Source organism: Pygocentrus nattereri, chromosome 27 (genome assembly GCF_015220715.1).
Source record: "Pygocentrus nattereri isolate fPygNat1 chromosome 27, fPygNat1.pri, whole genome shotgun sequence".
Taxonomy (NCBI): domain Eukaryota; kingdom Metazoa; phylum Chordata; class Actinopteri; order Characiformes; family Serrasalmidae; genus Pygocentrus; species Pygocentrus nattereri.
In genome coordinates, this window is record NC_051237.1 from 11105394 (window position 1) to 11132500 (window position 27107).

The 27107-nt window shown below is 38.4% G+C and overlaps 1 protein-coding gene across 1 annotated transcript in view; it reads right to left on the minus strand.

The window, feature by feature from the left end:
* The window catches only part of csmd3b (CUB and Sushi multiple domains 3b), a 575187-nt gene that overhangs the window by 251203 nt on the left and 296877 nt on the right, over positions 1-27107 (minus strand). The window contains 2 exon segments of the mRNA XM_037535436.1: positions 2298-2422; positions 6575-6662. Coding sequence (XP_037391333.1) covers positions 2298-2422; positions 6575-6662 — 213 coding nt within the window.

The following is a 27107-nucleotide window of genomic DNA, read 5'->3' on the forward strand; positions in this document are numbered from 1 at the left end:
TTACTGTCGTCCGTTGTTTAGTTTTGGATGTAAATAGTTGAAGTTTGGAAACACCAAGTGGAAAACTGGCCAGTGAGGAATTGTTTTACTCTGTATGACCGTAGATATTGCTTGGCGAGCTCTCCGACTGGTTAGGAATTCAAAAGTAGAAGAGAAGCATCAGATATGTTAGAGAACCACCAACATAATTGCAAGGTGACAGATGACACAACCAATCATGTTTTAATTTACAATGGGTGGGGCCAGTTTTATGAGAAATAACTCACCCTAGGCGTTCTGGAAGTCCTAGATAAGTCACTGACTGAAAGCCCAAGTGGCAGCTTAATCAAAGAGTTATTATAAATGGAAAACAGCAGTGCCAACTCTACCAGGATTCCTTACTGAACGAGTCACTGTGAAGCTTCTACACAGTAAAACTAATATGTGTTGAAATGTACTCTATGTAATCTAGAACTGCCAAAAATGGTAACAAACTACTATAATAGGGATACTAGCATAAGTCAGAGTTAAGGCCTAGCTCTAAAAGTCACAGATATTCTCAACTTGTATTCTGTTACTTCCCAACCCTGCATTCGGTCATGGCATCAGTGACATTATTAAAAGAAAAATAAAGTAGAAATTAGTATGGCTGAGGTAAAAAATAAAAATAAATTGCTACCTGCACTAAATTCCTTTGCTACAAAGTAAATTTGACATTTCAAATTGACATCTGCGGTGAACATTTTCTGACAAGCTGGCTGCCACAAGGTTCCCACTGAACATGTGGATCTGATCACAGAAGCTAACCCTGACCCTGAGAGGTATATAGTAATTGCAAATGGACAGCCTGATTCTGTCAGACAAATGACAAAAGAAAATATATCCAAAGCAACAAAGTTTAGGCTATGAATATCAGGGATAAGGGCAATACTTTGTTATATTCAAACAAGGGCACCCCTATATACACACCAACAGGCAAACATATTATGGACCACAATCTGAGTTCACAGTATACCTGTGTAGCTATGTGTTCACAATGTTATAATGAAAGATGGTAAGCTAGCCGCCTTTCATCAACACAGTTAAAGTAGACACAGGTAAAATTTATACATGCAGCTATTACACATTTAAGCTGGCAGTATACTTCTAATGACAAAAGGACTAAAGAACATAGAACAACCACCGACCCCAATTTCTTAAAAAGAACTTATTGTACAACTGTCTTTATGTGGCAGACCAGGGGGAGGTTTCTGAACAAACAATGCAGTGATCAGGAGTTCTGTTCAGCAAGTGGTGGAATCCACACCATATGAACTCCATCTATGAGCATCATCGCATAATTCTGCCCAAAAAGACATTGTTTTGCATTGACATATCATCTTCATTTGAAGTTTATAGCCGCATTTAGCATTAAGAGTAGGCCAGTAGCACATTCAAAGCTGAGAAAAAAGGAGTAGGTACTTCATTCATGTTCCAAAAGTGCCACAGACACTTTTAACAAGAGAGTCATTAAATAGGGAGTTGTTTACCCGCTGCTCAATTTCTCTGCCCACCACATTCTGTGAGATTTTACTATTATGGCATTAAATAAAACCCAGAATGAGAGTACAGAAATCTACACTGAGAAAGGCAAGTCAGCGTAAGAACTTCAAGACACGCAGACAAAGTTTAATCTGTGACCACAGCCAATGCTACTAGCCAAGTCTTTTATCACCTCTATTTGCTAAATTCACTAAGCGATGATATTTGTGCAATTACAGTGTGAAATAAACTCCAACATTATGCTTACTAGTGTTTTCACTGTGACACTTCCGACGTGGTAAAATGTGCTTTGTACTACCTGCTTTGTAATGCTACACTACACTACATGGTATGTCCGGTGTGTGGTGGCCTTGAGGTAAATGTTAGCCAAAATCATCAAATCAATTAAACAGAATCACGAGAATCAACACTGAATAAACTAAATTATGTTAATAGAAAAAAAAAAAAGAAGATAATATAACAATGCATCCATTCAGAATCAAACACAAAGTGATTTCATAGCATTGTCTAAGAATAATAACAAACATCTGTATTATATTTACCTTTATAAGTTAGAATCTTTATATCTGTAGTTAATAATAATAGTAATGATACTTTGATTTTTCCATGCCAAGTGAGATCTTGAGCTAATGTTGGCTGTGCACTTACAGCATCTATTAAGTTGCATGGCAGTGAAAAGACTAAGCTCATAAAATCTTAACATGCTGGTCATAAGATGCATTTGGTACTGAAGGTTTGGAACTGGAGTGGTCAGTAGATTGGTCAGAGATACTCACCTCTGCACACAGGTCTGTGGTCACTCCAGGCAGCAAAAACCTCAGCCACTCTCTGGCATGTGATGCTTTTAGAGCCCTGGAGCACATGGTCCTCATCACAGGTAAACTGGGCTGTGGCACCGATGCTGGAGAGAATACAGAAATATAGCACACATGATTCCACACACAATACACAATTCCATTAAATAATACATTCAATCACAGCACACAGAGACAGACGTACATAGACATAAGCCATAAAAACTTACTTGAATAAAAGTATAGAGAAGGAAAGTATACAAGAAAAATAAATAGAGCTGCTCGCATTCCTTTGCCAGCACTGCTCTGCAGATGTACCTTCACTACAAGCAATCCCCATTATTTCACAGCACTCAACAAAAACACTTTGGCAAACTTTGGAGTTCTATCTAGCATGTCTCTTTGATGGAAATAAAAATCAAAGTACATTAAATTAGATGTGTTTGTACTTTCTGTTCACTTAAATGTGTTTTAAATTTGTCCTGAAGAATCCACTGAAAGGAAGCAACATGGCATGACTGAAAAACCTGCTTTGCATACATCACGAGTCTAAATGGTATGATATGTGCATACCACAATGTGAAGTCATATATACTTTATATTTTTGTTTATTTGTTTTTTATTGCAATGAATTCCGATCTTTTTTAATTAATGACTACAATTGATGGAAGTGAAAAAAGACTGTACTGTACAAAAGTCAGAAACCACACTTTCATTTACTTAATTTCCAGTCATTAAGCTACTGATTTTTCACCATCAACTAAAGGTGATCCCAAAGGTAACACTGACACTGTGTTACCCTTCAAAGAAAAACTAACATTTACACAAGCAATTACCCAAACACATCTTAGCTACCTTGCCACTGTCTTTCTCTTGTGCATATAAACGACTAAAGGAGATTAGATGTAAAATTATCCACATCAAAACCGTCACCATCAGCTAAAAACAGAACTTTCATCTTTGAGAGATTAAACTTCACTCTTGCTTCAGATCTAAAGAAATGTAAAAGTGTTTCTGCCCATCCTTGCACTGTGAAAACAAATCAGTGCTATGAGTCTGAAAGGATGTGTATCTGTCAAGGTCTGCATTCCACCATAATATCTTCTAGCATGAAGCTAATTTTCAGTGTCACATGCAGGAGTGGCCAGTTAACTAATTCTCATAAGTGTAATAAAATCCTACGAATAAAGGAACAGGCTTAATCAAACGATAACTACTACTTAGTAATCAGCATATATAGATAATATTGAACAGCAAAATAACAAAAAGTAATAAACTACTTCTAAACAGAAGCATCCTATCATGTTAACAATAACGTGAATCAGATGAATGGCTTTCTTGCAGGCTACAGAAATGGTGGAGCCTTCAGACAGTCAGACAGGCACAGCTGTAGAACGTGCTCTTAATAAAGGCTAATATATAACAACAAAGCTTACTAAAGGCAGGACTGACCTTTGGCAGTATTTTTGAATTGTAATTGATGCAGACGGAAACCAGTTATACAGGACTGCATGTGGGAGCAGGACAAACAGTGCATGTTTTCTGTGGGAGTGGGCAGGAGTGGGGTGAAATTTTGTGGGAGCAGGTGAGAAGAAAAAAGAAGTTGCTCAAAAAGAAGGTTGCTACAATAAAGGAAAAGAGGGATGCACTAAATACTGGAAATTGTAAAATTATATTTATTTGTTGAAGCTTTTGTGTCATTTTTTTAGTGGCTGTTGTGAAATTCAATAAATAAAAAGAGTGGTACTGCATTTAACAAAAATAAATTTCATGTAGTCAAAAAGCCTTTTTCATGTTGGTAGTATACTACATTAAAAACATCTTTAAAGGTTTGCCTGATGAAGTTTCCAAACATTTCAATTAAGAGTGCTTTTTACCCTTTGAAAGCTTCCTTAAAATTCTGTCAAAGTTCTTCTTGTGCTGGCTGTGGAATTGTTCCAATGCCAAGTTGTTATGGCAAAGATTACAGCAACTTGTTTATTCACTGAGTTTTGCGTAACAGTAAATAAAACAATTTGACGTAGACTCAGTGAACCTGCTGCAAAATATTGTAAAAACTGGCACATTTCCTTGCATTAATGCTTCCAGCGCTCTCTCTGGTTGTCTGTCTGCCATTCTGTGGCGGCCTTACATAAATACTTCACACCGATTACATCAGTGTCACAGTTGGAATTAGCTGGGCCTAATTGGCTGCAGCGCTGAGTTCCATACGCATGTTGTCAGCCTCCCTGTCGCGGCATTATTAGCATGACATTGGGATGAGTGCTTGTAGCGGAAGGAGGCAGAGGAAAAAGGTGATTTATATTCACTGAAGGTGCTGGACACAGAGCATTGAGGTAATCAGGTGCCACCAATATTAATGACAGGTGTCAGTCCGGAGGCACGACATCCATAATGCAGCTCGAAGTTTCTGCTTCTCCTCATCCAGGCAGTGCCCTTCAACGCTCAGCACTTCATGCTAGCTGACATGACGGAGTAGAGGACGACGGCAGGCTGGAACCGAATAAACAAACTGAAGTGCTCAGCTGAGTAAACCACTGCACAGACAAATAAAGGGATGTGGGCCTGGGCTCATCCTTGGAGATGCAACATTATCAAATTGGTAGCACTTTTTGTCGCGCCTTTCAATAAATTATGGCCAGAGAGAATGTTCACATATTGCCTGCAGCTGTGAGGTTTTAAACACCACTTCCAATAAAAAGAAAACATTGCTATCTCCAATGAGTTGTAACTTTTCTTGCCTCATGAATTCAGAGTGCTTAAAAATGCTGTTTTTTTTTCAACCACTACATAAATATTTTCAGAGTCATCCGGTGTTACAAAGATCACCTTCTGTCAACATAGCTGGGCTAATTCACAGCCAAGTAAACAGCAGATTGCTTTAGCAAGGAGCTGAAGAGCTAACGGTTTGGAATCACTCTTCAAAAGTTTGGATTTTTTTTGTAATATAAAACCAATCTGGACGAAAGATCTATCTGAAAGGTCTACCCATTTACATTCCACTACAGCTCATTCCTAAAACACAGCCAACACAAAAATATGCATGCTCTTATGTTAATCCCTCCTTTGTTAATCATGTAGCCTTTTATACCATGACAAGCAGCACAACAGTGTGCAAAAAGTGCTGTCTCAATTTGACTGTTTTTTGTCATTTGACTATAACAGTATTTGCAGAATAGCTGGTTTAGTATGGTGGCCAAACGCACTGCAAAAGAAAATGATCTGCAGAAAACACATGAGACCATTTAGACTCAAAATGACAACATATGCTCTGGATTTCACAAAAGTTTGGCAAAATTATAAGATGAGCTGCCAATTTGTAAACACCCTCTGCAAACTTAGAAAACACATCTCATCAAAATGACTACACCAGAGCTACTTTTACAAATGTGCTGCAAATTAAGAAAACACACGCAACTTCAGAAATGCTGCAGAGCCAGTCACCACCCACAACCCCCAGAAATGTTTCCGGGGCCATTCAAACTTTCAAATTCTATGCAGCATAAACATTCCTAATCATATTAAATAGCTAACTAGCCAGTTACATTAACTACGAACTTACTCTAATGTAACTTACTGTAATGTCTCTGTCCACTTCACGTCAGTGATTTTTCATCACACATATTTAATCTATTTGAGAATATTCCAGAAATATCTCTATTGTGTTTTCTGTCATTTGCAGCATGTTTGTGACATGTAGTTCAGCTGTAGTCATTTTGATGAAAGCATTTTTCAAATCTGAATGGAATTGAAATATGAGGTTGCAACATGTTTTTCATTGTATTATGCATTAGCCACCATAGTTTAGTCGGGTATGATGTTTAGTTAGTGAGGCATTGCTCCATTAAATAGCCCCTTGACACCAAGCCTGCATCAACACAATTTTGCCTAAAAGGCCAAACTGTGTTGATATTTTTTATTGATATGGAAATGATTCACATATTTGAAGTAAGTTTGTCACAGCATCACTTTTTCAAATGTACAGAACAATTAAAACTGAAATCTGAAATGTTTATAAGAAATTCATGGGATTTAATATTTAACCAGCTTTTTTGTGCACAGTGACTTTGTGTGAAAAGCACCCCGCTATTTGTCTGTCCTCTGCACACCATGAGCTGTGTGTTTGTGCGTGTGTGTGTGCGCGAGCGTGCAGGTGGCACTGATGCAGCAGTCACTAGATCAGACTCAGTGAAGGTTGGCTAGTGCCCAGGGCTCCTCAGGGGCCAGTGGAGAGACACACGGTACCCACAGGTGATTACCTAAAGTCGTTGCCGATGCGCTTGCCGTTTTCCGGCTCTCCAGGGTCCGGGCAGGAGTTAGAGGCCTGTTTAATTCCGCCCTCATTCACTGCAAAGTCAGAACAAAGCATGGCATTAGATATGCACACAGACACACACTCTCACTGGCTTTATGCCACCAACCTCACTGAAGAGCCAACACAGAGTAAAGTAGTGAACACTGCTAAATGGCAATGAGAGGAGTAAGACTGCACACACACACACACACATGCTCACACACACACACACACACACACACACACACACACACACACACACATGCGCAGACACACAAACATGTTGTCATTTTCTGGCTTTATTCCATGGTGATGTTTGCTGATTAAAATGTAATTAGCTGATAAAGCATGAGGCCTCACCACGACAAGGCAACTCAGTTAATTTCCAGACATCAAGTACATCAAGCTTCTGTGTAATTTTCTGTTAAATATATGTTTCCTGCTCATTTTCCTGATGCCTTTGGGCTATATTTCCTTATTCCTTGACTGGAAATGAAGTAAATGAAGGGTGGTCTAAGTGCACTGAAATGGACAAACGTCAAAGACGTCCATGAAGCCTGTTCAGATAAATGTGCAAGGGCACAAACAGCGGGCAAAAAACTTTTTAAAAACGGCCCTGGCGATAAATTAGACAGCTAGCCTGACTAAGCTGAAATAAAAAAAAGAGAAAGTTGAGCGTTGCTTTGCACATTACAGTGTGATCTAAGCCATTGAAAAAAAGGATGAGGAAAAAAGAAGGGAGTTAAAAGCGTGGTAGGTGCGAGCCTTGCAGACAGAATGAGGGTGATTCAGTTTGATCACTTTCCATCTGAATCTGAGAGGGGTGTGTCACTTCTTATTTTCTTACTGAGTGAACCTCGCTCCAAATGCAGCCCGTTAGCACTTCATCAAATGTACACACATAGGGGCTGCTCCTGGCCTTTTGACATCCTTGACTGGACACACACTCATCACACATCCCCCCCCTCTCTCTCTCTCTTGCTCAACCCTAGCTTAGGCATTCCTGGTAACTTTAAGTGAGGCTATATTTAGTGATATACAATATATCTGACAATTTACATCATGTATCTAACATTGTTAAACTGTCACTTAGATTTAAATGATTCATCATAATTCATCAGTAACTCTTACACACACACACGTACACAACCACAGTTCCATGTTTTTCTATACCGTGAGAGTTAGTCTCTGCACTGCTGCACAGCAATTACACTATGTTATGCAGTGAAGCTCAGTTGACTGCTACAGTGAATCTTAAGTGTGCTGAAAAAATGTAAGTACTTAGTATACAGATAAAATAAACAAACCGAAGACATATAGATATACTTAAAATAGCAGATATATTGGAAGCAGTTTACTATGTTTTAAATCATTCAAAACAACTGTCATGGCCTTTAATGTTTATGCAAACCGTCCATCCATCCATCCATTTACTAAACCGCTTCTCCGTCAGGGTCGCGGGGGTGCTGCCGCCTATCCCAGCAGTCTTTTATGTAAAATATCTATATCTGTCCATACAGTAATTTATAGGAACACTTCTGTGTGCTAGAACATGAATTTAGCATAATGCAGAATGTCTGCTTTAATTTGTGTGTATGTATGTCCATATTAGTTGAATCACAAAGGAATTAAAGGTCTCAGGGTTACAAATATTCAATATTCTAACATTGGGCAAGGATAAGAAAACGCATGTTTTACTTTAGAAAGAGAATTGAAAAAGAAACTTCATTTCGTTCTTCTTGTGGTCAGCATGCTCTCATTTATTTTCAGTAATAAGAAAGTGCTAGCTGGCTTGGAAACATCTGGACTGCACCTTGAGCTAAAACTGTTGTAACTGTTGAACTGTGAGTTTCACAAGCTGGGCCATTCACAGTGCATTCAAGTGCGTAACTGCTTGATATTGGTGAGAAGCCAGTATTTGGCTTCATAAATAAAATGTTTCCTTTCCCAATAGATGTGCATGGGTTCATAAAAGCAGTAAGTAATATATGTCTTATATTTTTGGGAACTGCAAGCTGCTGCCAAAGAGTGCTGTCAAAAGGTCTAGATTCTATACAGTCATATGCAAATGTCTGAACACCCCTAGTCAAATTTTAATTTTGTTGATTTTAAAGTGAATATAGATTAACACATTGTCTACAGAGAACATTTTATTCTGCAAATTCTGGCACATGATTTTTATTTATTGACAAAAAGCAAAAAACACATGAAATATAAAATGTGACATAACTTTTGCTCGGGCCAGATTTTATGTTTTGATCCCCCAAGCATGTTAAATTTAGTAACTGTGCAATATATGCTGAAGTAAGTTCTCTGTAGATGATGTAAATTTATTTCTACTTAGAAACTAAGCAAAAAACAAATAAAGTTTTGCAAAACAAACAACCTGGCACATGTCTGAAGACTGGATACTTAATTAAAAAGATCCAGAATGTAGACACAGATGTGTCAAAGGCAACCAAAATGAGAGGAACAGACCAGCATATACTCAGAGCATTTACTGTCAGATGCAAACCATTGGTAAGCCGCGACAAAAGAAAATCCAGCTTAGAATTTGCTAAAAATGGTTCCAGCACAAAGTCTTATGGACAGACTAGACAAAGATCAGCTTGTCTCACAATGGTGAAAACCGGAAAGTGTGGTTAAACAAAGAACCACTCATGATCTAAAGCCATCACCTCATCAATAAGATATAGAGGAATGGGCATGTATAGATCTCCTTTGTGACTGCAAACAGCATAAGCAAGATGTGTATAAATGAATTTTGAAATGGGCTCAGTTCCAACCAAATGTCTCCAAACACAGCAGGCAGTGCTTCACCTTGAAGCAGGATAATGTTCTGAAAATACTTTTAAACTAATTACAATGTTTTTCAAAGTTGAAGTCCACATTATTGTGAAATTCAGTGTGTGAATATATTTACCAGAAGTCAAATACTTCCTGGGTTGTTACATGAGACATGGACAATGATTAAATTGTAATAGTCAATAACGAAGGCTTACATGCAATAGATGTACAAAGGGCAGTCGTGAGACAGACGTTAAACAGTGCACATGCAGGGGGTAATAATTAAGTCATTAACCATTAAACAGTGCAAATGTGTTATTGAACCTATGTTAAGAATAAACAGTTAAAAACATAAGTGACTGTGCACAGGGAATAAGGTAGTTCATTATCAGTTCAGAAGGGACAGAAGCTGAGAAGCCTGATGGCTTATGGGTAAAAAGTATTCTTTAGGCAGCTGGTATTAGTATTTATGACAGCAGTGTGAAAAGGTTTTGGCATGGGGATGCAGGGTCCCAGATGATGCTGCCTGCCTTCTCATACATATTGGTGATGAGTAGGAGTGATGACCCAATGATTCAGGCAGATTTCACCACCCACTGGAGGATCTGTGGTCTAATACGGTGCAGTTGCCAAACAAGACCATGATATTCTTTGAGAGGATGCCTTTCACAGTGGCTTTGTAAAAGCTGTAGAGGGTTCTAGAAGACAGGCTTGCTTTTTTGAGTACATTTAGCAATCTTCTTAAAGGCACTGTTGCACCTTTTACACTACGGAAGCGGTGTTTGTGGACCAGGTGAGCTTCTCCGAGATATGAGACCCCAGATACTTTAAGCTAACGCCTCTCTTAAGGGCAGACCTGCTAATGTTAATTATTTTTTAACGCTGACAATAAGTTGAATCTAAGCCAAGAAAAGAAGAGAGAATGCTGTATGTGTACCAGTGATAGCAAAGATATCCTGGTAGGTAAAGTTCGTTAGTCTCAAGTTCTGAAGTCAGTTTGTCAGGGAGTCCAGGACCTAGCTCTCCAATGTCAAATGAACTCCAAGCAAGCTGAAAGTGATGACTTTTTGGGATGACTGTGTTGAAGGCTGAATAAGGATTCTCATAAAAACACACAAAGGCAGTAAAAATATTCATTCTCGTGTAGGGAGTTTTGGGACAAAGCCAGGTAAAGAGTTGAGGACACTGTTTCTTCTGTTGATGTGTTCAAGCAATAGGTAAACTGGAAGTGGGACATTTTTGGCAGAGATTGTGTCGACTTGATATGACTAACTTCTTGAAGGACTTCATAATGAAGTGGGAAGTATATCTGATACACGTTCAGGAAGGTGGTCAGTAATTTCTTGGACACTGGTGTTATGTTGTTAGATCTGAAGCATGTTGGTACAGAAAACTCAGAGAGCCATGGTGAAGATGCCTGCAATGCAATCAGGTCAATCTGCTTGATGAGAGCTGACTCCCTGAAGAGTCTTCCATAGACAAGAATGATACATAAGCTGAAGATTCTGTTGCCAACAGGTTATTCACAGTTTCTGGTAGTATCTGTGCTGTCTAGATGTACCATTATGGGCTCTTTGCAGCAAACTGACTTCACTGTTCTTCCTCAGTTTTGGTGATCACTAACATAGTTGCTGATGTAGGTAGTCACAAATGAATAGTCATTTCCAAAGTTGATATTTTGTCATTGTCAGCTTCTCTCAACACATTCTTTTCTAATTTTTTCAAAACTATCTTGGAAACATTGTAGCACCTGAGGGTCAGATTCTACTCCACTCTGTGGTAGTGGTGGTGCCTCATTCTTGCAACACCCCTTGCTGAACAGATTGTCTAAGTTCCTCCTAGAAGCAATAGGCAGTTATCACAATTATGACTGCACAGTGATAGAAGCACACACATTTAAACGTGCACAATCCAATCCTTAATTTGTACCAGGTTTGTGCCACACCAATGGGAGCCAGGTTTACAGAAACAGAATAGAGAAGTTTGAGAGGCTCTGTTGTGATTTAAGCCATGGGAAGAAAAATGGTCAGCAGCTGTTGGTCTGCCTGGGTTAGCTTTTAGTCCATTTTACAGACTGCTGCTGAGCTTCTGCATCCACACCTCCTCTGGATTCTCTTCCGCCAGGTAGCACACTCAGGCAAAGCCATGGCTCCAGGGCCAGTGTGGGGGGTAGAGGTAAGCTAAATTCTTCCAGGTCTGATGGATTACAATGCTGTCTGATATATAATCTTGCCTCTTTTAAATATATAGCCAATATTCTGCCAGTTATTCAGCTGTAGATTAGTTTCAGGCCCAGTTTTTTTCTGGAGTTTTCATTCAGAAACTGTGGAGTGACTTTCTTTTCTCTTTAATAGTGACCTCCTTTCCCCTTCCAGTTTGCAATCTGTTACAGGATCTGATGTGTATGCAATAATTGCAAAGTACAACAGATGTATATAATTTTTTTTCATGGGCTTTTGGCTTGCTGTTGGAATAATAAATACCCAAGCATAGCTGTGACTAGTATGATGCATATTAAATAATAGTTGGCTTCTTCTGAAAATGCAGCATTTCTCCCAGTGAATAAATTGTAAAATTGACTAGAGCTAGCAGAATCAAAAGTCAGCAGCAAACTCTAGCATGTGACCAATGTGAATAATTTTGGTACCGAGGACAGCAAACAATAAAAACAGCACCATCATAAGAAGATTAGGTTCACCAGTGGTGCTGTAGTTAAAAACTCTGCCTAACAAGCAGAAGCAGCTCAGATTCAATCCCAACTGTACCATTTGCTGTTCATGGTCCGAAGTCCAGTGGAACTGGCTGCATTCCCAGTTGCACCCATTGGAGAAGTTGCAGCAGACCCTGCATACCCTGGAGGAAGCGTGCAGCCTTTTCCTGCCAGATTGCTGGAGACATGGTGAAATATGGGGAGGGACTTAATACGACTGGGGGCTAGAGATGACTAAATTGGGTGAAAAACAAGAAGCATACAAATAAAATAGCCTTCCATTCTGTAGTGAATATACTGGGTGATTGCTGGCATTCATCCATCCGCACATCCATCCAATCTTCATGGTATACGAGGAGAACAGCACATGTCCTTGGATCAATGCAGACAGAGTTTATAGCTATGCCTGGATCTATACAAGAATATGAAAGAGCTTTCAATAATTTTGCTGCCTGCCAGCGTGGGAGTGCTAAACAGCTTAAAATAGGTGCGTTTATTTGAACATGCAAGATTACTGTGGTTTTTGGCATGTGTGGGTAGAGTGGGTGATAACTGTACATTTCTGTAGCTTGTGAACTAAACCAATGGCTAGATACTTTGCTTATTATGGGGACACGCATCATAGGACTAACATAGAGCACGGACAAAACATTTCCTTTTCCTAAGACTTCTTCCAAAGCATGTGCTAATGCCACATTTCTGAAAGCAACAAAATCATTGTGTCTTTTCATGCATCATAAAAAGAATATCTAGAGACAACTATGAAAAATTTTGGTCTGAGTGTTAAATTTTGTTGTTGTGTTAATTTTTTAAACTTTGTGAAGACAAAGCTCAAGGTATGGGGCGATGGAGAGCTTGTCAACACTGTCTGACAGACAGTAAGACTGTCTTTGGCCCGTAGATGTAACTTGATGAACTTCAACTGAGCATGTAGATTTGCGTAATGTTTGCAGAGAACACACTGTACATGCTGAAAGTCAACTTTACCTCTGGTGAGTGAAAAACAGTTTGGTAATGACAGCATTTCGTTAGCTAGCTTGTTTAGCTTCTGTTATCAATTGTACTCACCTTGTTAAAAGAGCATAGACTAGAGCAACATGGGGAGTTTTAGAGGGGAGATATCACTTTTAGTGGTGTATTTTCCTGCAAGCCAGGACCAAAAGGTTAAACACTATTCTCAGATATGTATTCTTGTTACAAGATTACACCAGGATCCAAGAGACTACTGTTGTGTCTTGTTATGCAGACACATTTTTTAACATTGAAAGACACAGAAAAAGTTCCAAGAAACTGTCAATACAGATTGCAAATCTAATGCCGAGGCTACGTAAATCAAATTCAAATTCATTAAGCAAGTCATGATGTAACTGCATAAGAACTTGACATGTAATAATGTTAATTACATTTTAATAAGAAAACAAAAAGCAATAACTCAAACAACTCTACCTGAACATGTTTAAAGCTCAGAGAAAAGGCCCTGTAAAGAGCAGAGGAGCAGAAGAGTGTATGCCAGCTTTTATTAACAGCGCTAAACTGGCCCCCAGTGGCTGATACAAACACACAAGGATGACGTTTATGTTCCTTTCTAGTGTTGAGGAAATGTCCCGTAGCTGACACCAGCTCACAAAGTGCTCATAACTGAATCAGTGCTCCTGCTGGGCAGTGGGAGAGAGAGAGGATAAACAAACCCATGAATCACTGCCTAAGAACAACAGTGTTTATGCTAGCAGAAAGAACTACTGCTGCAAGTTTGGAATTCTACACAGGCACTTGGATACAACATAATAAATGAGTAAAGTCAATCTGATTGGCGGCACTTGCAGCGCTACACTCCACCTCATCATACCCGTAAACAATATGTCATGTCATGTGACCTTTCTGAAGGTGTGCATCAAAGCATTTGACAGTTGAAAGGATTTGCTTACTCTGCCTCTAGGCAGACTGAATACACACACACACTCACACACACTCCAAAAATAATCATAGCACAGCCTAGCCAGCCTCAGCACTTCCATCACTTTCATCATCTAATGAAGCATGCAATGACACAGCATATACAGAGCGCTCCATAAATAATTTTAATATACATGTAAATACCCTTGAATTAAAGCTGACAATCTGCACTTTAACCTCACAGTCGTTGTCTCATTTCAAATCCAATGTTCCAGAATGCAGAGCTAAAACAGCAAAAGCTGAGTCACTTGAAATTACTTACAGACTGCAGTCTATATAATGTGTCACTGCATTCTTCATTAGATGAGCACATTCTTCATTACATTTTTATTTGAGATACTGATATAGTAAAGTGACTAGCCTAAATTTTTAGATGTAGAATAGCATTTAGATGTAACCTTATGGCTGTAAACACCTACACTATATTGCCAAAAGTATTCATTTAGCCATACGGATCACTGAATTCAGGTGTTCCAATCACTTCCATGGCCACAGGTGTATAAAACCAAGCATCTAGGAATGCAGATCGCTTCTACAAACATTTGTGAAAGAATGAGTCGCTCTTAGGAGCTCAGTGAATTCCAGCATGGTACTGTGATAGGATACCACCTGTGCAACAAGTCCAGTTCCTCACTACTAAATATTCCACAGTCAACTGTCTGGTATTATAACAAAGTGGAAGTGATTGGGAACGACAGCAACTCAGCCCTGAAGTGGCAGGCCATGTAAATGACAGAGTGCCGTCAGCAGATGCTGAGGCATATAGTGTGAAGAGGTCACCAACTTCCTGCAGAGTCAATCGCTACAGACCTCCAAACTTCATGTGATCTTCAGATTAGCTCAAGAACAGTGCATAGAGCCTTACATCACCAAACGCAATGCAAAGAATTGAATGCAGTGGTGTAAGGCGCAGCCACTGGACTCTAGAGCAGTGGAAACGTGTTCTATGGAGTGAACAATCACGCTTCTCTGTCTGGCAATCCCATGGATGAGTCTGGTTTTGGAAGTTGCCAGGAGAGCGGTCCTTGTCTGACTGCATTGTACCAAGTATAAAGTTTGGTGGAGGAGGGATTATGATGTGGGGTTGTTTCTCCGGAGTTGGGCTTGGCCCCTTAGATCCAGTGAAAGGAACTCTTAATGCTTCAGCAGACCAAGAGATTTTGGACAATTTCATGCTCCCAACTTTGTGGGAACAGTTAGGGAATGGTCCCTTCCTGTTCCAACATGACTGCGCACCAGTGCACAAAGCAAGTTCCATAAAGACATGAATGAGTGAGTTTGGTGTGGAAGAACTTGAATGGCCTGCACCTTATCCTGATAGAACACCTTTGGGATGAATTAGAGTGGAGACTGCAAGCCTTCTCACCCAACATCAGTGCCTGACCTCAATAAAGCGCTTCTGGAAGAACAAACATTTTTTGCTGCTCTCCTAAGCTTTCCCATTCTAGAGAGGTTTTGTTATGACATCCATTCATTGTCAGTTCAGTGATACTGACTGCAGTGTAAAGGGATGTAAGCACTTCTTACACATTAAATAGTCTTTATCATGATAAAACCTATGTTATATGAATGCAAACTGTGGCTCCTGAACTAGCTTTCTGTTCAGTGCAAATCTGCCTTGCAGTAATGTAGCTTGGAGCCCCAGCTACTGGCTGCTGGTTTTGTATCTCCTTTAAAAGCTCACCCTGTAGCTGCATTTGGGTGCTCATCATAAGGTTGCACATATTAAAAGGTTAGCTAGTAAATGTGACTTCATTCAGGTGATTTAATTCATTAGATAGGACCAATACATGGAAAAAGAAAGAGTCCGAGTCTAGAGAATACTTATCTTGCCTTGTCTTTGTGGTGTTAAAGAGCACACAGATTTAACCGAAGCAGATCAGTTTATGCTTTTTCATATCGCCTGCAAGTTTGGTGTTTTTCACTTGTGTAAAAGGTGAAAGGTTGCATTATAATTCACATCTCTTAAACATGTGTATCATCTCACTCCTATAAAATATGGTTCTTCAATGGTTCTTTATTAAAAAGAAAATGGTTCTATATAGAACCATGAACACTCAAGAACCCCTTGCATGATTAAAGGATTTTTTGCTTCCTGAAACGGTTCTTCAAATGAATCCAAATTAATGTGATGTATATGATTCTATATAGGACCTTTTCAAGAATTTAGCAATCAAAAGGTTCTTCTATAGTTATAATGTCAAGCATGCAACAACTGAAGAACCCTTTTGGCTGCTATATAAAACCCTTTTCAAAAAGGTTCTATATAGAATGATTTGCAGCACATTCTTAATCAATCTGAAGAACATTTCACCATGCAAAGAACCCTTAAATCTTGCAAAGGGTTGTTTGAGTGTTCATGGTTCTATACAGAACGGCTGTCTTGGAGAACCATCTTTTTCAAGACTGATAAGATTCACCAGTTTACCCGTTATAAATATGACTTTTCTCAGCTGTTTGAACATAATTTACAAGTAGGAAAGTTGGTATTTCCTAATTTCCGACACCACTCGAGTGCAGCATGTGATGCCTGTAAAAGCTCCCTTCCTCAGGGAAAGGTGTTCCCTAGTCAGTAGCTCTAGAATTAAAAAGGAGAAATAATGTCACGGGGCTCCTGTATGACCCTATTATGTCTAAAATACATCACAGCTTCAATACTGTGTTCAAATATCCAAACATACACTGTTTTTTCCAAGCTGCTCTCATGCCTTCAGTGTGCACATGGAGGCTATGAAAGTGCAGGTAACTCAATTTCAAATATCAATAGCCAATATGTTGTGAATCACTTTTTTATTGTTTGTAAACACTGTGGTCACAGTGGGTATTCTCTCACATCAGAGATGATATTTGTCCATGCCCTGACTGTTTTGGCTCTCTTTTGACCACTACCAACTTGCTATGGAACATGTGCAAAAAGTGGATTACAAAAAAACACAAGCAGTTGTTTACTAACGTTTGGTCTTGTCCTGGTGCAGTTTGCAAAAGGAAGAACTGAGATTAATATAATTCAATGTGATTCACTGCATATAGTCTCTGAAACTACATGGCCTATTTTTAGCTCATGTTTTCTGTAGCCTAAAGGGATTACTGGGAAAATCGATGTCAGACCAGTTTACACCATGTGTGCAACAAGACTGTCCACAAAACACTGTTTCTTGGAAATATGTTCTATGAGCAGAAAAGCGGAAAACACTCTGTTGTGAAACTTTCACTACCATTTAGTGGACTTTAAACAATAATGGTTATTCTGCATATCTATGGCCTTGGTAGCTAAATACAAAACAGGCTTATGGCCTTTGACACAAAAAAGTTTGCTAGTTTATGCAAATATTGAACATATACATTCGGGTGCAATGTCTAGAAATTCACCTTATAGAAAAGTCTGAGATCATATCTTACCTGCTTTTGTTGTCATGGCAACTTCAGTTAAGGTTGAAGTGAGGACAGAAGCCATTACAGAACAGTCTATAACCTTATTTCCAGATAAGAAAACGGTATTACAGAAACGTCCTAAGTTGCCAAAATATCCTAAATATTCTCATAACTTTAGGACAACTCCAGAGCGTCTTAACGTCTGTTTTAATAGTCTGTTTCTATTGTTTTTGGAAGTGACAGTTCACTATAAGTAACACAATGATGTTACATTTTTTACACTGATAATTCTGCTTTGACTTGTGTTTTTTTCTGACAGTGTTTAAAAGCCCCAGACCCTGCAGACACGATCTCCACTGTCCCCTCTTATTACCTATGTGTGTTTACGTGGATGAAATTTTTTCAGTGGTAAAATTTTTTCACTTTCAATTTCTTCACTTTCAGTTTATCATGCTTTAGTTTTGTTTGACCTTTTTTTTTACATCAGTAACTGTAGCTGACGTTAGTTGTCTGACTAACTTGATTACGAGTTTACATTTAAAAAAAAAATTAATTTACATTTAGTTTACATTTTAGTTTAGTTTAGTAGTAAGTTTACATTTAAAAAAATCTAATCTTGACCTGTCAGATCTTCAGTTAAGTTAAAAAGGTAGGAATTTTCTATAATATGGCCCCAGGTTTAAACCCATGGCTTCACATTAAAGTTGCTTTTCAGGCAATTGGTAGTATTTTTGTGGAAAGATATGATACTGCTCCACTTTCAGTAAAACGTCCTGTTAAATAAAGTTAAATAAAGTTATATTGTCACATACAGAGAAAAAAGTTCTGCTATAAATTTACTTGATTAAAATGTGTACATTGGTACACATTGGATGAAATCAATTACAATGCAATTACTGTTATGTTACTCTTATCAAGAGTTGTGTCAATATAATGTACAAAGATGTGCAAAAACATTATGCCTGATATGCTGTTTGGTGTCCATGTGCTGCCAAAACAGCTCCAGTTCACTGGGGCATGGACTCTACAAGACCTCTGAAAGTGCCTTGTAGTGTCTGGCACCAAGACATTAGCAGCAGATGCCTTAAGTCCTGTTGTGAGGTAGAGCCGTCACAGGTTGGACTTGTTCCAGCACATCACATTGGACTGAGATCTGAGGAATCTGGTGGCCAGAGTAACGCATTCCTGAACAATGTGTGCAGTGTGTAAGGGTGCATTTTCCTGCCGAAAGAGGCCACTGCCAAATGTACTCATCGTAGATGCTTCTAACAGCAGACAGTGGTTAGCATGGGCACCGTGACCGGTGGCTACACAGCCTCATATGGAGCAAGGTGTGATGCATTATTGTTGTTACACATTCCTTCTGTAATCATCATTAAAAAATTTGGTGAATTGCCAGAACAGCATTTGTTGCTCCTAAGCATCCATGAATCTTTGGCACCCAGTACCATGTTGCCAGTTCATGGTTTATTCCTCCTCGTACCACTCTTGATAGGTACTCACCACTGCTGCCCGGAGCACCACACAAGTGTGGTCCTTGACAAAGTCACCCAGTTTTTCATGCCTTCACACTTCTTCAGCATTGTAAACATCGACTACGACCCACACATAAAACACAATCCTATCCTGCCTGTAAAATTGTTTTGATTTTCTATTAATATTAGCCTGTTTCACAGTGAGCAGAACTACAATCCCCAGCATGCACTGCAACAATCTATGGGATAGTAATTACACCACAATTCTATATAATTTCACAACAAACATGTCACTAAACACACTAGCTGCCCTTCAGCTGTATTCAACCAATATAAATGCTAAACAGCTCATAAATTGATCCTAAGAATTAATGAACTTGCTGCAACAATCCAGATGTCCAGTTCAAGAAATTAGGCATTTTTTAAATTGAATATTTCAAGTATTTAGGTAATATAATATTTCAAGGTCTACAAATGCCTATAGTTTGCTGCTGATGTTTTAAAGCATTTTGAATAAACAATGGCCAGCTATGGTTATAGCAAAATACCATAGTTAAAAACTAAATAAAAACATTCTCTGGCCCATGGATTTGTTGAGATTTGTCAATAAAGTTCTTTAAGTTGTTGTGTTTGACACCCTTGAACGATGAGAACTGATTGTTCACTCACCGTCTAATACATTCCAAAACTTCACATGCACCCTGAACTTCACATGGCATTTAACAATGTCATAGATTGATAATAAGATTAATAATAAATACACTGTGTCTTAGTTATTCCAAATATTGGCTTTAAAAAGGTAATGTGTAAATTGTCATTTTCAGTAACAAAAACATGATGCCTGTTTTTTTAAGCCTGCCAACCACTTTAAGAATGGAGCCTTGCAGTACAAATACTATAATTATAGCTAGACAAGTTTGCCGATAAGGAAAGAGACATGCAATAGTCAATTTTAGAGCACTATAGTATCCATCATTGTATTAATATGTGGATTACTCATCTTAATGATATTATTTTAGAAAAATGTGACCATGCTAAACTTTATTCACACTTCTCTTCTAGAATTGAGCCTGCACACGCCTGTACGTGACATCTTGAGCCATAACCGGCTACAAATAAATTAACAGCACACTGAAACAGCCACCATCTGCTACATTACAAACAGCTCTGCTGGAAAACAACATACAGAAACCCAAATAAAAATAATAATATATTGTTACTGTTGGAAAAATATATTGTATCTCCCAAAACTAACTTTAGTGAAGAGAAACGTACTTTATTTTCAGTGTAAGTTTATTTTACATCACAGCAGCAAAGAACTTACTTCTGTGTGCATAAAATACATGTACAACAGGATTGTGGACAAATCCTGAGAATTAATTAACCAAGATACTCAAAAACAGCTTTTCTTAAAAACCCCCACAAGTAGATAACCATTTGCAGTTTTTTATATAATTGTAGCATCAGCTATAATAGGGTTTAATAAACAAATATTTAAGAGTGTTTTTTCTACTGGATATTCCAAAACAAGAACAAACCCAAATGAGACCCAATAGAACTATAGTTTTCATCTACTCCAATTTCATCTACGTTTCTACACATCAGTTCTTCACATTTACTGTGATAAGTGTTTTTTTTTTTTGTTAGAATCACCATTTTAATAGTCTTTTTGTGCATTTTCTGTTACTAACTAAAGCACCTACCTAGGCTAATTAGCTTACTGGCTGAACTGAATTGATCTATTCCATAACTCTGCACACACACACACACACACACACACACACACACACACACACACACACACACACACACACACACACATCTACACTTACACAGAATCATGTGTAGAACCAAACAAAGCTTTTACTTTTAACCAAGTGTGATAGTATGAGCAAAAATACTGATTCTGTGTCTGTTAGCATATTAGCATAAACACTAAGAGCTGGGCAATTATATTTTCATCTGGAGGAGAAGATGATTTGCTAAATGGACATTATTTTCAAGTGTTAAAAAGATGGGATTTTTCAGAGGGATTAATGCTAATGTACAAATAGCAGCTGTACCTGCTTTTGGACATTGGAGTAAAATCCATTACATACTTGGGTACATTTGACATTGCAGCCTATACACAATAAGATTTTGCTCTTATTGCCAATGTCGTATCGGTTCTGTTTGTATTCATTGTAAACTGCGGTGTTAATTGAGCTGCTTCCATGCTGACTGAAAGTGAGTTATCCACTCAGAATTATAGCCACTCTTTATGTTTACAAACATTCTGATTTGGTTTACTGGTCCATTTATCATCAGTTTGGGAGACAGTATAAAAAGTGGCTAGCATTTTCCAATTATTAAAAAAAGACAAAAATAGAGATAAAAGGTTTTGTTTGAACACTGAATAAATAAAGCCTCTAATAAATAAATAAAGCCTTTCTTCAGAACACCTAATCACAAATCACCCCCTAATCACAAAGCAATGTCTGTTTCACTGAGGGAAAAGATGAATGAGGTTGTTTAATTACTTGGGGATGCTACAATGATTTTATTGAGCTGCCCAGCACAAATAACATATAAGCAGGAGAACCTTAGAGACCGAGCAAGACTGCCCATGTCATACTGAACTACTCATCTTCAGAAATGTAACATTTAACTACTCCAGTTTCAGTTAGTATTCTAACATTGTATATGCTGCATTTAAAGCAACATTATGTAACAACACTACTCTACAATAATGGCTTCAACATCATTTTGATGGCGCACTGGTGAAAAATAGGAAGCATGGCTTCTCAGCCCAGAACACCTGCTATAGCACTATGTAACTTTGAAGTAGTGGGAGATCTTGCAAAGAGTACATAAGGCTTTGCTGCAGCATGTTACACATCAACAATTATGAGTCTTCAGCTAGCTATTAGAAGTAGCTTGGTATTCACAGCATGGACATCATGGCAGAGGCTGCCAAAAGCTGAACAAGGAAGTGAGGCAGAGAAAAACAGTGACATGGTAAGAGACCAGACAAGAGTAAATCTCGGACTGGCTTTTAGTTGTTGGCAAGAGCTAAAAGAGATAAAAGGATGCAAGATGGTCCTACAGCTAACAGAAAACAAACTCTGCCAATGTTATTTATCAAAGATCGCATTGCAGGCTGCAGCCATATTTGTGTCATATATTTCTTACAGAGTTTTGTTGTTTTTCCGGATGCCCAAAGTCATCCAACCTTGGTCCCAATTCAGACTATTATGCAAAGAAATCAATTCTAAAATCCCATGTTAAAGGTTTATCCTGTAATAAAATCTTATAATATTACTCTACGTACGGGAATCAGATGGCAGGTACAGACATGAGGTAAATGCCCACAACACAGACATAAATGTCCAATATACAACGTAAAACTGGTGAAAGTGAGTTACTCCCAAAACTAGCTGTTGCAGTATTCCATATAAGCCAGTGAAGTCCCTGTTGGCACCATTTAAGGCCTATGTATAATTTTGAATTAGGCTTCTGGAGGAAAAATGTCCCTGGGCCCATGATGGAGTAGCAGTAAGTGATTTTACTTTACTTTATGTCCCACACCACAATAATAGCAAACTTATCAGCTGTCCATGCCAAAAATATGTCAAAAAACCCAATCAGAGGGTGTCTAAATCTACAGCCATGGGAGTTCTACAGGCACAATCTTACAAAAACAGATTTATAAATAAAAATGAATGAGGATAGAGAATGTGTATTTGAAATAGTGTAAGACATTTTCATATGTACCCCTTAAGTGAGGCTTTCCAGATTCAGTAATGCCCTCATGCCTGCAGCAGTGTGGGACTACAGCGTATGGAACAATAAAAAATGTCAGGTAAAGGACGTTAAAAGAGATGAATATATCTCATGAGAATTTTGTCATTTCGCTCTTTAAAGTACAATACCAAGCTGAAACTGACAATAGTCACCAACTGGAGACGAAAGGAAGTCTAACTTGGTTAGATAGACAGAAGTAGATTTACCATGGGTAGAAAAAAAACAGATGGTACTATTATCTTAATTGTACATCAAATCACCCCTGAAAGAGTCTTTGGGCTGAAGCTGAAAAATAGTATTTGTAATTTCTTTTTCTCTTGTGGAAGGGAGTCTGGTTTGGTGTTTATCTCACTTTTGGCTCATAATGGCTGCAAGTTGAAGCATCATGTTCCACTTTCCACTATCCATCAGACTGAGAATGGGTACACATCTCTGTTTGAATGTTTGGGTCATTTTGGCACACTTCATTAGCTCTTTCTCCTCTCCTGCAGACCTATTTATCTGTTATGTGTTAAAAAGTTGCCTCACATTTCGACACATTCAAGGCCAGTACAGTACGAAACCCGAGGGGATTTTAGAGCCCTGCAAACAGATATAGCCCTCAACTTGCTAGTGTCTCATAGCTGATGTAGACTGTCACACACTAAAATACACTCATATAGGGTAAAAAATATGCATTACATTAATGTAGCATTAATATTAATATTATATCAATATGTACCATATGTACTACATTAATGTAAGTACCTATATGTATTGAAAATATCTTTCATTAGGTGTATATGTGTTACTAGGAAAAAGACTATATATTTAGTTTCCTGTCAAAATCACAAGTGTAAATAAATATACACTACATTGCCAAAAGTATTCAGCCACCCATCTAAATCAACAAATTCAGGAGTTCCAATCACTTCCATGGCCACAGGTGTATAAGACCAAGCCCCTAGGCCTGCAGACTGCTTCTACAAATATGTGTGAAAGAATGCGTCGCTCTCAGGAGCTCAGTGAATTCCAGCATGGTACCGTGATAGGAGGCCACCTGTGCAACGAGTCCAGTCATGAAATTTCCTCACTACTAAATATTCCACAGTCAACTGTCAGTGGGATTATAACAAAGTGGAAGGGATTGGGAACGACAACAAATCAGTCCCAAAGTGGTAGGCCACGTAAAATGACAGAGTGGGGTCAGCGGATGCTGACCAAGCACAATGCAAGGCATTGAATGCAGTGGTGTAAAGAGCCACCACTGGACTTTAGAGCAGTGGAGACGTGTTCTCTGGAGTGAACAATCACGCTTCTACTTCTGGCAATCTGATGGATAAGTCTGGGTTTGGCAGTTGCCAGGAGAGCGGTCCTTGTCTCACTGCATTGTGCCAAGTATAAAGTTTGGTGGAGGGGGGATTATGGTGTGGGGTTGTTTTTCAGGAGTTGGGCTTGGCCCCTTAGTTCCAGTGAAAGGAACTCTTAATGCTTCAGCAGACCAAGAGATTTTGGACAATTTCATGTTCCCAACTTTGTGCGAACAGTTTGGAGATGGCCCCTTCCTGTTCCAACATGACTGTGCACCAGTGCACAAAAGTCCATAAAGACATGGATGAGCGAGTTTGGTGAGGAAGAACTTGACTGGCCTGCACAGAGTCCTGACCTCAACCCAACAGAACACCTTTGGGATGAATTAGAGTGAAGACTGTGAGCCAGGCCTTCTTGTCCAACGTCAGTGTCTGACCTCACAAATGCGCTTCTGGAAGAATGGTCAAAAATTCCCATAAACACAGTCCTAACCCTTGCGGAAAGCCTTACCAGAAGAGTTGAAGTTGTTATAGCTGCAAAGGATGGGCCGACATCATATTAAACCCTATGGATTAAGAATGGGATGTCACTCAATTTCACATGAGTGAAGGCAGATGAGCAAATACTTTTGGAAATATAGTTTTTATACATTTTTTATATATACAGCTTCCATTCTGTTCAGGAGATTTTCAGTTTTTCAAAGAAATATATTTCTTTTATATTTTTCCACATCACCAAATTTCAGCCTTCAAAGTTGCTTTTACTGCTACATTTGGGTCTGGGCTCTGGGGTGGGGTCTTGAGAACATGAGCAGTTTCTTTGTTTGATTTGCTAATGATCTTCTTTTGTGTTTCTTTTTCTCAGTAATCACTTCTTGACAGCTACATATCTTTTCAGACTCATGGCATTGTTGAGTTGTCTCCTCACAGTGTAAGGATGGACAGAAACACCTTCAGATTTCTTCAGATATGAAGCAAGGGTGGAGCTTGATTTTCTCTTCGTTCTCAGAAATTATAGCGAATGTTTTGGTGGTCTACCAAATTTTCTGTCTTCTTTACACAAGTGGATTATTTGTAGAAATGGATAACATACACTTAATGGCCATTTTAAAAGAAAAATAAGGAAATGAAATGTGGTCTATGACTTTTTGCACAGCACTGCACATGTACCTGTTTATATGTAATAATATGTCATATAGGTATTACATGTATGTAACCACCATTATAGTATGATCATGTATGTTATACTTTAGGTAAGAACTATAAATACTTACAAATAATTTTAGAATTGCAAGAATTTTCAAAGCTTCACCCTAAACCTAACTAAAGTGAAGAAGCAATAGTTTTGCCATTTCAGTTTAAAAATAAATGAGACATGTAGTTCAGGATCATTTTGTTGGTTGTTGTCCTCTAGTTTCCTTATAGCGTCACATACATAAGAAACATACATACACTGAAAACATCAATGTTTACAGTGGTCTTGCTCTTTCTGTCGCATTCATTCACTCTCACAGATGACCACATTCAAACAATCTTCAAGCTTTCAACACTTGCAACCAGTAAAACTCATTCATATACCACATTCATAATTCTTACTAATCACAAAAGAAATGTGTCTGTTATACATTTTAACTGCATACTTCAGTGATATGACACTTAATGCACAATTACATTTGAACAAAACGACACACTGCCCAGAACACAGTCTGATAATACATGGTCCGTATACATGTAGAGTATATCACAAGAAAGTAGTATTTCTGAAGAAAGTTATGCCCAGTTCTCCATTAGTGCACCATGCTCTCTCTCACATCCTGGCCAACCCAGCATCCCATCATGCACAAAGCTATGCAAACATGGGGTGGTCAGAAATCCATACAAACAAACAGTGCTCAAGCAAGCAAGCAAACAAACAAAGATACAAACACATGGTTGCATGCACCCACACCTGAGTGGACAGAGTGTACTGTGCAAACGCTGCTCAAACCATGCTCGGTTGGCGAGGAGCCAAAAATACAGCCCTTACAGCCCTAACGACACTGAATATGTGACAATCATAAAAATTGGGCAGTGTATTTATGATTTATTGTCCCTGCAGTATACAAGTGCTGCACATTTCGCATTTTGCTGAATGCATTGATGCTGAAGTAGCTATGTCCCTCTTAAGACAGAACAGTCAGTTAACACACTGGGTTCAACTGTCTCTTAATGTTATGGCAAGATGATTTATGCTGCCTTCTGAGGCTTTGTCATGTTGTTGACTATGTATTTACTCTGAACTAGCACCAGCCATGTAAACTGAAAAACTGGCTTTTTAAACTCTAAAGATATTATGAAATCTAAACATTATGAAAAGCCATTTACAGCACCTTACAAACAATTGAATTGGCTTATAATAGTGATTTTGATTTGAACTAAAAGAGACTAAAATAACAACAATCTGTAAAATATTTTGTTTGCCTATTATTTGAAGTTGAATAAAATGTAAACATTAAGCCAGACAGGTTACTTACTTTTCAAAAGTAACAACAGATCATTGTACAGGACTGACATGGATCTCTAAGGTGAAATAACTGCTCTCTCTGTAATATTAGTAACAACATTTGTCACATTTCATTGCTGTTCTTGCTGGTAGATAAGCACTGTATTAAAAGACAACATCGAGTACAAAATACACATTGCATTTTCATTAGTTCTGAAAGCTGAGGTCTTTCAAGACTGGATATAAAACACCGCTGTCACAGGTAACAAAGAACATTTACAGAAAACAAGCACAGCAGAAAACAAACAACACAGTCGTCCCTTGTTCACTGATGGCTACAAATGGTAGACGTAGCTTTTTTACATAGCTATTATGTATTTCTACAGGCATCAATTACTACATGCAATATGACATTTTTAACAGGTTATGTACTTACTAAACAGTACCATTTCTCTTCGGAAGCTATAAAAATCTCCAATAAATCTGACACTTATAGAATCCTCTAAAATTTCATTGTGGTGAGCAAGTTAGCTGCTTTGAACCCCATAGTAAAGATTCAGTACAGCACCACTGCACAGTATTCGTGGCCATAAAAAGCCAGTGATGGATCACTGGCCAGTAAAAAGTTCCCTCTTAACTTTTGCTAC